Source organism: Oncorhynchus nerka, linkage group LG28 (assembly GCF_034236695.1).
Source record: "Oncorhynchus nerka isolate Pitt River linkage group LG28, Oner_Uvic_2.0, whole genome shotgun sequence".
Lineage (NCBI taxonomy): Eukaryota > Metazoa > Chordata > Actinopteri > Salmoniformes > Salmonidae > Oncorhynchus > Oncorhynchus nerka.
This window is the reverse complement of record NC_088423.1, coordinates 32269190-32283258: the sequence shown is the minus strand read 5'-3', so window position 1 is coordinate 32283258 and position 14069 is coordinate 32269190. Positions and strand designations below refer to the sequence as shown.

Genomic DNA, 14069 nt, shown 5'->3' with positions numbered 1-14069 from the left:
AAACATCAAAGCCCATAGACGACAGAAAAACATTAAAGCCTCTAGATGTAGCTAGCTATATGCTCTCTTGGGTAAAGCTCCAGTAGGCTAATCTTTTTGAGTGTGAATTGTATTATCTGGACTGGATTTACGCACCTCTTTCAAACCATGATAAAGCTGAGAGAACATATAGCCCTAGCTATATGCTCTCTTGGATAACGGCACAATCATTTGGGCTTTTCGAGCTTGGGCTCATATAATATCTTTAATGTAGGGGTCATAAAATGTATGTAATGTATGGCTCATCAGCCCTGAATTTTCGATCAAAGCCTATTTATATGCTTTAAACTGAAACTTACGGTTTGGGCGGGAAGTACCAGGTTAACCCGGAGAAATTAGATTTTTCTTGGGATGGAACATTTGTAAAATACCTGGAAAATATTCAACCCTAGTATACACTCATAGCACCCTCCCCACACACACAGTATCTCAGATTGGAGAGATTTGCTAACTGCAGCTGTGTGGGCTGTCATTGCGCAGAGAAACATGCATCGACCGGGGCATCTCGGGTGTCTGTCGACGTGGCACATTAAAACAACAATAAATCGCTCCATATGTAAACTAAAAGCTTTATTGACTTACTACATAGAAACACCTGGCAGGGGAAATGGGAGCTGTGCAAAGGAAGCTGCTGCTGGTCTGGGCCTGTGCTGACAGCCACGGCGGGGACCAGGGAAACACACTCAGGGCTGCCTGCTACATAGCGTTGAGAGCTGAGAGCACACACACTACAGATGTGACAAAAGTGATTTTTATTAAATGTTTAAACCACCCTTTTTTATAATTTAAGTGATACGAAAAAAGATCATGACATGACGTGAATTCCAGGGCCCCCACCATCCGATCTGGAGCATGAAGTCACAAGCCTTGGTCTACCCTAGAAAGCCTATATACAGTGGGGCAAAAAAAGTATTTAGTCAGCCACCAATTGTGCAAGTTCTCCCACTTAAAAAGATGAGAGAGGCCTGTAATTTTCATCATAGGTACACTTCAACTATGACAGACAAAATGAGAAAAGAAAATCCAGAAAATCACATTGTAGGATTTTTAATGAATTTATTTGCAAATTATGGTGGAAAATAAGTATTTGGTCACCTACAAACAAGCAAGATTTCTGGCTCTCACAGACCTGTAACTTCTTCTTTAAGAGGCTCCTCTGTCCTCCACTCGTTACCTGTATTAATGGCACCTGTTTGAACTTGTTATCAGTATAAAAGACACCTGTCCACAACCAAACTCCAAACTCCACTATGGCCAAGACCAAAGAGCTGTCAAAGGACACCAGAAACAAAATTGTAGACCTGCACCAGGCTGGGAAGACTGGATCTGCAATAGGTAAGCAGCTTGGTTTGAAGAAATCAACTGTGGGAGCAATTATTAGGAAATGGAAGACATACAAGACCACTGATAATCTCCCTCGATCTGGGGCTCCACGCAAGATCTCACCCCGTGGGATCAAAATGATCACAAGAACGGTGAGCAAAAATCCCAGAACCACACGGGGGGACCTAGTGAATGACCTGCAGAGAGCTGGGACCAAAGTAACAAAGCCTACCATCAGTAACACACTACGCCGCCAGGGACTTAAATCCTGCAGTGCCAGATGTGTCCCCCTGCTTAAACCAGTACATGTCCAGGCCCGTCTGAAGTTTGCTAGAAAGCATTTGGATGATCCAGAAGAAGATTGGGAGAATGTCGTATGGTCAGATGAAACAAAAATATAACTTTTTGGTAAAAACTCGTTGTGTTTGGAGGACAAAGAATGCTGAGTTGCATCTAAAGAACACCATACCTACTGTGAAGCATGGGGGTGGAAACATCATGCTTTGGGGCTGTATTTCTGCAAAGGGACCAGGACGACTGATCCGTGTAAAGGAAAGAATGAATAGGGCCATGTATTGTGAGATTTTGAGTGAAAACCTCCTTCCATCAGCAAGGGCATTGAAGATGAAACGTGGCTGGGTCTTTCAACATGACAATGATCCCAAACACACCGCCCGGGCAACGAAGGAGTGGCTTCGTAAGAAGCATTTCAAGGTCCTGGAGTGGCCTAGCCAGTCTCCAGATCTCAACCCCATAGAAAATCTTTAGAGGGAGTTGAAAGTCTGTGTTGCCCAGCAACAGTCCCAAAACATCACTGCTCTAGAGGAGATCTGCATGGAGGAATGGGTCAAAATACCAGCAACAGTGTGTGAAGACCTTGTGAAGACGTACAGAAAACATTTGACCTCTGTCATTGCCAACAGAGGGTATATAACAAAGTATTGAGATACATTTTTGTTATTGACCAAATACTTATTTTCCATCAGAATTTGCAAATAAATTCATTAAAAATCCTACAATGTGATTTTCTGGATTTTTTTCTCTCATTTTGTCTGTCAGAGTTGAAGTGTACCTATGATGAAAATTACAGGCCTCTCATCTTTTTAAGTGGGAGAACTTGCACAATTGGTGGCTGACTAAATACTTTTTTGCCCCACTGTATATACACTGCTCAAAAAAGGGAACACTAAAATAACACATCCTAGATCTGAATGAATGAAATATTCTTATATTCTTAAATACTTTTTTCTTTACATAGTTGAATGTGCTGACAACAAAATCACACAAAAATTATTATTATTATCAATGGAAATCAAATTTATCAACCCATGGCGGTCTGGATTTGGAGTCACACTCAAAATTAAAGTGGAAAACCACACTACAGGCTGATCCAACTTTGATGTAATGTCCTTAAAACAAGTCAAAATGAGGCTCAGTAATGTGTGTGGCCTCCACGTGCCTGTATGACCTCCCTACAACGCCTGGGCATGCTCCTGATGAGGTGGCGGATGGTCTCCTGAGGGATCTCCTCCCAGACGTGGACTAAAGCATCCGCCAACTCCTGGACAGTCTGTGGTGCAACGTGGCGTTGGTGGATGGAGCGAGACATGATGTCCCAGATGTGCTCAATTGGATTCAGGTCTGGGGAACGGGCGGGCCAGTCCATAGCATCAATGCCTTCCTCTTGCAGGAACTGCTGACACACTCCAGCCACATGAGGTCTAGCATTGTCTTGCATTAGGAGGAACCCAGGGCCACCCGCACCAGCATAGGGGTCTGAGGATCTCATCTCGGTACCTAATGGCAGTCAGGCTATCTCTGGCGAGCACATGGAGGGCTGTGCGGCCCCCCAAAGAAATGCCACCCCACACCATGCCTGACCCACCGCCAAACCGGTCATGCTGGAGGATGTTGCAGGCAGCAGAATGTTTTTCACGGCGTCTGCAGACTCTGTCACGTCTGTCACGTGCTCAAGCAGAACCTGCTTTCATCTGTGAAGAGCAAAGGCCGTCAGTGGCGAATTTGCCAATCTTGGTGTTCTCTGGCAAATGCCAAACGTCCTGCACGTTGTTGGGCTGTAAGCACAACCCCCACCTGTGGACGTCGGGCCCTCATACCACCCTCTGTTTCTGACCGTTTGAGCAGACACATGCACATTTGTGGCCTGCTGGAGGTCATTTTGCAGGGCTCTGGCAGTGCTCCTCCTTGCACAAAGGCAGAGGTAGCGGTCCTGCTGCTGGGTTGTTGCCCTCCTACGGCCTCCTCCACGTCTCCTGATGTACTGGCCTGTCTCCTGGTAGCGCCTCCATGCTCTGGACACTACGCTGACAGACACAGCAAACCTTCTTGCTACAGCTCGCATTGATGTGCCATCCTGGATGAGCTGCACTACCTGAGCCACTTGTGTGGGTTGTAGACTCAGTCTCATGCTACCCCTAGAGTGAAAGCACCGCCAGCATTCAAAAGTGACAAAAACATCAGCCAGGAAACATAGGAACTGAGAAGTGGTCTGTGGTCACCACCTGCAGAACCACTCCTTTATTGGGTGTGTCTTGCTAATTGCCTATAATTCCACATGTTGTCTATTCCATTTGCACAACAGCATGTGAAATGTATTGTCAATCAGTGTTGCTTCCTAAGTGGACAGTTTGATTTCACAGAAGTGTGATTGACTTGGAGTTACATTGTGTTGTTTAAGTGTTCCCTTTATTTTTTTGAGCAGTGTATATATATTTTTTACATACACACACATATATATAAAAACACAACTGTTGATGAGATAGAGTTGACCCATCAAACTTGACCCATCAGTAACCAAAACCTGAAGCTAGCAGTGACTACCAGCTCTCACTAAGAAACTTTCACCAGACCACTAAATCAATGGGGTAACTGCTTGAAAGAAAACCTGACCTCTGAGATCAACATTTTTATTTACCATTCAGTGGAAACAAAGTGAAGATGGGTACACGACTGATTTAGGAGGATAGTGTTCTGATAATGGTCAAGGTATAGTGTTGTAACCACAGAATTTAATAAGATTTTATTTTTATGGATTTAACTACAACTTTAAAAAGCTGCAGGTTATATGTAAAGATTTCTCACTTGTTCACTCTTGACATTTGGTGTTTCACAGCGCAGCTGACAATTATACAAGGTGGCCCTACTGTTGTCAGAGTGACAGGCTACACTGAATCCTGATGGATGAGGCTAGTAGGATGTAGCCCTCTGTGAATAGGAAGACATGGGTGAGCAGCACCATGTGAGGCTTGTGTAACGTGAGGCTACAGATGGAGACTGGAACTCTACACTTTAAGTAGGCTGTCAGAAATGAATAGGGGTACAAGGACAGGCCCCTGAGGAGCTTCATACCAGCTTGTAGTGATATCGTCCCCTGCCCTGGAGACAGGAGAGTGAGCTCCCTGCTCCAACCCTGAGCTGAATACACTGTCTCTGGCCAGACTTGGCTTGGATAGGATTCTGTTGTGAGGGTGGATCTCAGTCTGTGCCTGTGGAATGTCTTAGGTGTCTTACTACAGTCTCCTCTTTATTTAACAGCAACAAAACCAGACGCCGCTATTAGATTAGCTCATTCGGACTGATGGTAGCTCTAAAGAGATTACATAAGACGAGGCAGATGAGGACATACATTAGCTTTACTGAACATATAGTCGTGGCCAAAAGTTTTGAGAATGACTAAATATTAATTTTCAGTCTGCTGCCTCAGTTTGTATGATGGAAATTTGCATATACTCCAGAATGTTATTAATAGTGATCAGATGAATTGCAATTAATTGCAAATTCCCTCTTTGCCATGCAAATGACCTGAATCCCTAAAAAACATTTCCACTGCATTTCAGCCCTGCCACAAAAGGACCAGCTAACATCATGTCAGTGATTCTCTTGTTAACACAGATGTGAGTGTTGACGAGGACAAGGCTGGAGATCACTCTGTCATGCTGTTTGAGTTCGAATAACAGACTGGAAGCTTCAAAAGGAGGGTGGTGCTTGGAATTATTGTTCTTCCTCTGTCAACCACAGTTACCTGCGAGGAAACACATGCTGTCATCATTGCTTTGCACAAAAAGGGCTTCACAGGCAAGGATATTGCTGCCAGTAAGATTGCACCTAAATCAACCATTTATCGAATCATCATGAACTTTAAGGAGAGCGGTTCAATTGTTGTGAAGAAGGCTTCAGGGCGCCCAAGAAAGTCCAGCAAGCGCCAGGACCTTCTACTAAAGTTGATTCAGCTGCGGGATCGCGGCACCACCAGTACAGAGCTTGCTCAGGAATGGCAGCAGGCAGGTGTGAGTGCATCTGCACACACAGTGAGGCGAAGACATTTGGAGGATGGCCTGGTGTCAAGAAGGGCAGCAAAGAAGCCACTTCTCTCCAGGAAAAACATCAGGGACAGACTGATATTCTGTAAAAGGTACAGGGATTGGACTGCTGAGGACTGGGGTAAAGTCATTTTCTCTGATGAATCCCCTTTCCGATTGTTTGGGGCATCCGGAAAAAAGCTTGTCCGGAGAAGACAAGGTGAGCACTGACATCAGTCCTGTGTCATGCCAACAGTAAAGCATCCTGAGACCATTCATGTGTGGGGTTGCTTCTCAGCCAAGGGAGTGGGCTCACTCACAATTTTGCCTAAGAACACAGCCTTGAATAAAGAATGGTAGCAACGCATCCTCCGAGAGCAACTTCTCCCAACCATCCAGGAACAATTTGGTGACGAACAATCCTTTTCCAGCATGATGGAGCGCATTGCCTTAAGGCAAACGTGATAACTAAGTGGCTCGGGGAACAAAACATTGATATTTTGGGTCCATGGCCAGGAAACTCCCCAGACCTTAATCCCATTGAGAACTTGTGGTCAATCCTCAAGAGGCGGGTGGACAAACAAAAACCCACAGATTCTGACAAACTCCAAGCATTGATTATGCAAGAATGGGCTGCCATCAGTCAGGATGTGGCCCAGAAGTTAATTGACAGCATGCCAGGGCGGATTGCAGAGGTCTTGAAAAAGAAGGGTCAACACTGCAAATATTGACTCTTTGCATCAACTTCATATAATTGTCAATAAAAGCCTTTGACACTTATGAAATGCTTGTAATTATACTTCAGTATTCCATAGTAACATCTGACAAAAATATCTAAAGACAATGAAGCAGCAAACTTTGTGGAAATTAATATTTGTGTCATTCTTAAAACTTTTGGCCACGACTGTAGTGTCGACATCACCTAGTTCTAGCCTATTAGCTACATGTCTATGAAAAAAGCTAACCCCATGGACCGATTACCTTTAAATCACGGCGTGCTTTACTTAGACAGATTCTAAGTAAAGCAGATGTGATCTTCCTGATGTGGTCGGTTGGGGAATAAAGTAAGTGAGTTCATTATAGGCAAAGCTGAGAATCATTTGGAACAGACAGTGAATCTGAATGTAGGACTGTTCCCTTTACTCATAGCCCTGTGGGACTCAATGGCTTCACCAGCTGTGCTCTAACGTGGAAGAACAGGAGGGGCCTGGGGACTAACCAACTCTCCCTTCACCCGAAAAAAACACACACACACACACACACACACACACACTTATACACAGCCGCACATGTACACAAACAAACACACTGTCAAACAAACACACACTGACAAACAAACAAACAAACTCATGGACAGTTGTACACACACATGCTGCAAGAGCCTAACGAGGACAAGCTCAGTCTCAAGTCCCACACACACATTATCTTTTTACATCACTGTCAGTCACACTCTCTTACCCACATACTTTTTTGGGGGGCATCTGCATAGAGTTTGCCACCATGCCAGTCTCCCGAGAGCCACACTGGGCCAGCAGCTCAGACTAGGGGGGTTGTCCGACAGGGTAAACCCTTTCATTCAGCTCTCTCGCTCCCTGAGCAGGAGGAAGGATGGAGATGGGGAGGATAAGGGAGGAGGGGTGTTTATAAGCCTGCAGAACAGGCACTTGACCTCCTTTCGCTTGGCTTCCTCCAGCTGTAGAAATACGGTGTACGGCGGGAACACACAGTCCCAGACTAGTGCTTCTGACAGGATGCTGTCTGATATAAAAGGAGCAGAAAGACATCAGATGCACCAACTAACACAAAAACAAACATAACCTATAACAAGAAAACACACTCACACTGATCAACTAACCTCTCTCTGTGTGTGTGTGTGTGTGTGTGTGTGTCCATGATCCAGAACACCATCAACGCAGAAAAGTCCTGAATTTCCAGAAATCACAAAGGAGCATTAAAAATGCTTAAAAGTAACCCTCTATAATCATCCAGTATAATCCCCTGTATCAATTTAGCATAATAATTGGCATAGTAAACAAACACAGTATAAGAAGGGAATAAACCTAGAGGATCATTGGCCTTGAAAACAACAACTTTGTGCAGTCAGTTTGTGTTTGTCTGTAATGACCTACACAACCCACTTTCCCCAGCGAGTATTGATCCAGCTAAAAGAAGTGTTGACAAAAGAGGAATGTGCATATCAAATTAAAGCATTTTTCAACAGCTTGAAACTTTATCTAGTCTACCGGTGCAAAATATGATCTGGACCAGCTGACAACACCAAACAGCATCCTGTAGACTCATGTGTTTTATTCTGAAAGGCTACGGAACAGCTCACCACTTTAGGATAAGTTACACTCACACACACACGCACGCACGCACACGCACACCAAATGCGTTTTGAGGAAGAGGTGAGCAGAGGACGCAAAGAATCAAGGAAATACAATTTAGATTCCCCTCTGGAAACGTCCCAACACCACCTTTTAAGGTACCATTATCGGATACTTGCCGTGCGCTGCTTGGCGACATCCAAAAATCACACAAATGCCTACTTTGTAGTCCTACAGACTGTCCCTACCTCTGACACAGTGGAAATCATAATTACCACAGAGCAGGTGACAAAGGTTTTTAAACAGCTGAACCCAAGGAAGGCCTCAGGGCCAGATAATGTGAGCCCATTCCTCCTCAAGACCGCTGAGGAGCTTGGCCCAGTCTGGCAATCCATCTTCCAGTTATCACTCGACTCACACACACACACACACAGACCTGGAAAACATCTCACATCATCCCCATCCCAAAAAAGCCATGCCCCATGGAGCATAATGACTACTGACCAGTGGCCCTGACCTCAGTGCTCATCAAATCTCCAGAGAGAATAGTGGTTCGGTACCTAAAACTCTCTGTGGATAGGAATGTGGACACCTACCAGTTTGCCTATAGAAACGGGTGCAGTACAGAGGAGGCAGTGACCACCCTCACACCTGATCCAGAAACACCATGACCAACCAAAAACCTACACCAGAGCACTCTTTATAGATTCATCTGCCTTTAACACCATTCAACCACACCTTCTCCTAACCAAAATGAAAGAACTGGATATTAACCCACACCTCATTCACTTCTATCACTCATTTCTTAGTGACGGAACTCAGTTGGTCAAGGTAAACAACACTCTCTCCCCTCCTGTGGTCACCAGCTGCAGGGGCCCGCAAGGTTGTGTGAGCTCACCCGTCCTCTTCATTCTGAACACCAACGATTGCACAAGTCAAAATACCAAGCATCACATAACTAAGTTCTCAGATGACACCGTCCTGCTGGCCTTAATGGGTGACAACAGCAACCTCCCTCTGTACCTAGACAGTGTAAACAGCCTGGTGTGACACAAATTCTCTGGTCCTGAATTTTAAAAAAGAAACACAGGTCGTCATATTTGACCCCACATCAGTGGCTGACCGGAACCGGAAGTCATAATTCACAGTGAACAGATCCAGCAGGTCGACTCGTATAAATATCTGGGAGTACATGTTGACCATGACCTGAGATGGAGAGTCCATGTGGACTGTGTGCTAAGATGCAACAACGCAAGTACTTTATTTGCAAGGCTGAGGTCTTTCGGGGTAGGCTCAGAACTTCTAAACTTGTCCGTGTATTGTATCCGATACACGGACAAGTTCTGGCCTGGTTTAGATCTTATCTGTCGGAAAGATATCAGTTTGTCTCTGTGAATGGTTTGTCCTCTGACAAATCAACTGTAAATTTCGGTGTTCCTCAAGGTTCCGTTTTAGGACCACTATTGTTTTCACTATATATTTTACCTCTTGGGGATGTTATTCGAAAACATAATGTAAACTTTCACTGCTATACGGATGACACACAGCTGTACATTTCAATGAAACATGGTGAAGCCCCAAAATTGCCCTCGCTAGAAGCATGTGTTTCAGACATAAGGAAGTGGATGGCTGCAAACTTTCTACTATTAAACTCGGACAAAACAGAGATGCTTGTTCTAGGTCCCAAGAAACAAAGAGATCTTCTGTTGAATCTGACAATTAATCTTAATGGTTGTACAGTCGTCTCAAATAAAACTGTGAAGGACCTCGGCGTTACTCTGGACCCTGATCTCTCTTTTGAAGAACATATCAAGACCATTTCAAGGACAGCTTTTTTCCATCTACGTAACATTGCAAAAATCAGAAACGTTCTGTCCAAAAATTATGCAAAAAAATTAATCCATGCTTTTGTCACTTCTAGGTTAGACTACTGCAATGATCTACTTTCCGGCTACCCGGATAAAGCACTAAATAAACTTCAGTTAGTGCTAAATACGGCTGCTAGAATCCTGACTAGACCAAAAAATTTGATCATATTACTCCAGTGCTAGCCTCCCTACACTGGCTTCCTGTCAAGGCAAGGGCTGATTTCAAGGTTTTACTGCTAACCTACAAAGCATTACATGGGCTTGCTCCTACCTATCTCTCTGATTTGGTGCTGACGCAGGCCTCCTAATTGTCCCTAGAATTTCTAAGCAAACAGCTGGAGGCAGGGCTTTCTCCTATAGAGCTCCATTTTTATGGAATGGTCTGCCTACCCATGTAAGAGACGCAAACTCGGTCTCAACCTTTAAGTCTTTACTGAAGACTCATCTCTTCAGTGGGTCATATGATTGAGTGTAGTCTGGCCCAGGAGTGGGAAGGTGAACAGAAAGGCTCTGGAGCAACGAACCGCCCTTGCTGTCTCTGCCTGACCGGTTCCCCTCTTTCCACTGGGATTCTCTGCCTCTAACCCGGTTACAGGGGCTGAGTCACTGGCTTACTGGGGCTCTTTCATACCGTCCCTGGGAGGGGTGCGTCACTTGAGTGGGTTGAGTCACTGATGTGGTCTTCCTGTCTGGGTTGGCGCCCCCCCCTTGGGTTGTGCCGTGGCGGAGATCTTTGTGGGCTATACTCGGCCTTGTCTCAGGATGGTAAGTTGGTGGTTGAAGATATCCCTCTAGTGGTGTGGGGGCTGTGCTTTGGCAAAGTGGGTGGGGTTATATCCTTCCTGTTTGGCCCTGTCCGGGGGTGTCCTCGGATGGGGCCACAGTGTCTCCTGACCCCTCCTGTCTCAGCCTCCAGTATTTATGCTGCAGTAGTTTATGTGTCGGGGGGCTAGGGTCAGTTTGTTATATCTGGAGTACTTCTCCTGTCCTATTCGGTGTCCTGTGTGAATTTAATTCTCTCTTTCTCTCTTTCTTTCTCTCGCTCAGAGGACCTAAGCCATAGGACCATGCCTCAGGACTACCTGACATGATGACTCCTTGCTGTCCCCAGTCCACCTGGCCGTGCTGCTGCTCCAATTTCAACTGTTCTGGCTTAATATTATTGGACCATGCTGGTCACTTATAAACATTTGAACATCTTGGCCATGTTCTGTAATAATCTCCACCCGGTACAGCCAGAAGAGGACTGGCCACCCCACATAGCCTGGTTCCTCTCTAAGTTTCTTCCTAGTTTTTGGCCTTTCTAGGGAGTTTTTCCTAGCCACCATGCTTCTACACCTGCATTGCTTGCTGTTTGGGGTTTTAGGCTGGGTTTCTGTACAGCACTTTGAGATATCAGCTGATGGACGAATGGCTATATAAATAAATTTGATTTGATTCTTCTCCACTATCCAGAGTGCATTACTGCTTGGTACAACAGTGTCACAGTACAGGCAAAAGCCAGGTTAACAAGTCTGCAGAAAACTGCCTCAAAAATAAATATTTGACTCAACATTCCATGACATACACAAAGGCATTGTTGGCAGAAAAGAGGGATGCAGTTTAATGCATGATTAATATAATTCACCAATATATTTCTAGATAGCAATATTTTTGGGACTATCAGGTTGTAAATCACAGTTGGCCTGGTACATTGTTTGTTGCCTCCATTCAGGATGTACGGTTTCACTTTCAATGACTTGGAATGTCAATACAATCAAACTACCAAGGGCAATGATCACCAGTCAGTCATAACATGGCTAGCGTATCTATTTATGTAGCAAGCTAAAAACACGGAGCCTAACGTTAGCTAGATAGCAAGCTGCTAGGAGAACGTCATGTCATGGGAGGAGTGATTAAGTGACTTTTTCCCCCTCATATTGTTTCTTATCGGTGGCTATTCAAAGCTACAAAGGCAGGGGTAATTTGGGTATCTAGCAAGAAGTTGAACAACTGTTATCCAGTTAGCATCTCTTTCGTTTGCAAATTCACTCTGGCTATCTACCCCAATTTCAGAGCACACTCGTCTGTGTTCCAGAGCACAGAATAACTAATGATTTGACGTAAGCGCAAAACCAAACCAGAAACCGTGGATTGACCAAACCAGAAACCGTGGATTGATGGCAGCATTCGCGTGAAACTGAAAGCACAAACCACTGCTTTTAATCAGGGCAAGGTGACCGGAAACATGACCGAATACAAACAGTGTAGCTATTCCCTCCGCAAGGCAATCAAACAAGCTAAGCGTCAGTATAGAGACAAAGTAGAATCTCAATTCAACGTCTCAGACACAAGAGGTATGTGACAGGGTCTACAGTCAATCACGGATTACAAAAAGAAAACCAGCCCCGTCGCGGACCAGGATGTCTTGCTCCCAGGCAGACTAAATAACTTTTTTGCCCGCTTTGAGGACAATACAGTGCCACTGACACGGCCCGCAACCAAAACATGCAGACTCTCCTTCACTGCAGCCGACGCGAGGAAAACATTTAAACATGTTAACCCCCGCAAGGCTGCAGGCCCAGACGGCATCCCCAGCCGCGCCCTCAGAGCATGTGCAGACCAGCTGGCTGGTGTGTTTACGGACATATTTAATCAATCCCTATCGCAGTCTGCTGTTCCCTCATGCTTCAAGAGGGCCACCATTGTTCCTGTACCCAAGAAAGCTAAGGTAACTGAGCTAAACGATTACCGCCCCGTAGCACTCACTTCCGTCATCATGAAGTGCTTTGAGAGACTAGTCAAGGGTCATATCACCTCCACCCTACCTGACACCCTAGACCCACTCCAATTTGCTTACCGCCCAAATAGGTCCACAGACGATGCAATCTCAACCACACTGCACACTGCCCTAACCCATCTGGACAAGAGGAATACCTATGTGAGAATGCTGTTCATCGACTACAGCTCAGCATTCAACACCATAGTACCCTCCAAGCACGTCATCAAGCTCAAGACCCTGGGTCTCGACCCCGCCCTGTGCAACTGGGTACTGGACTTCCTGACGGGCCGCCCCCAGGTAGTGAGGGTAGGCAACAACATCTCCACCCCGCTGATCCTCAACACTGGGGCCCCACAAGGGTGCGTTCTGAGCCCTCTCCTGTACACCCACGACTGCGTGGCCACGCACGCCTCCAACTCAATCATCAAGTTTGCGGACGACACAACAGTGGTAGGCTTGATTACCAACAACGACGAGACGGCCTACAGGGAGGTGAGGGCCCTCGGAGTGTGGTGTCAGGAAAATAACCTCACACTCAACGTCAACAAAACTAAGGAGATTATTGTTGACTTCAGGAAACAGCAGAGGGAACACCCCCCTATCCACATCCATGGAACAGTAGTGGAGAGGGTAGCAAGTTTTAAGTTCCTCGGCGTACACATCACAGACAAACTGAATTGGTCCACCCACACAGACAGCATCGTGAAGAAGGCCCAGCAGCGCCTCTTCAACCTCAGGAGGCTGAAGAAATTCGGCTTGTCACCAAAAGCACTCACAAACTTCTACAGATGCACAATCGAGAGCATCCTGGCGGGCTGTATCACCGCCTGGTACGGCAACTGCTCCGCCCACAACCATAAGGCTCTCCAGAGGGTAGTGAGGTCTGCACAACGCATCACCGGGGGCAAACTACCTGCCCTCCAGGACACCTACACCACCCGATGTCACAGGAAGGCCATAAAGATCATCAAGGACAACAACTACCCGAGCCACAGCCTGTTCACCCCGCTAACATCCAGAAGGCGAGGTCAGTACAGGTGCATCAAAGCTGGGACCGAGAGACTGAAAAACAGCTTCTATCTCAAGGCCAACAGACTGTTAAACAGCCACCACTAACATTGAGTGGCTGCTGCCAACACACTGACTCAACTCCAGCCACTTTAATAATGGGAATTGATGGGAAATGATATAAAATATATCACTAGCCACTTTAAACAATGCTACCTAATATAATGTTTACATACCCTACATTATTCATCTCATATGTATACATATATATATCTATATCATCTACTGCATCTTTATGTAATACATGTATCACTAGCCACTAACTATGCCACTTTGTTTACATACTCATCTCATATGTATATACTGTACTCGATACCATCTACTGTATCTTGCCTATGCCGCTCTGTACCATCACTCATTCATA

General features: G+C 45.5%; 1 protein-coding gene across 2 annotated transcripts in view; it reads right to left on the bottom strand.

The window, feature by feature from the left end:
• The window catches only part of LOC115113140 (zinc transporter 6-like), a 92353-nt gene that overhangs the window by 54595 nt on the left and 23689 nt on the right, over positions 1-14069 (bottom strand). The window contains exon 1 of one of the 2 annotated variants that reach the window (XM_029640438.1): positions 7140-7272. The exons of the other annotated variant lie outside the window; for it this stretch is intronic. Within the exon in view, the coding sequence (XP_029496298.1) occupies positions 7140-7257 (118 nt within the window). The 5' untranslated portion in view covers positions 7258-7272. Of the gene's footprint in view, positions 1-7139; positions 7273-14069 lie in introns of those variants that run through there. 2 annotated transcript variants of the gene reach the window in all.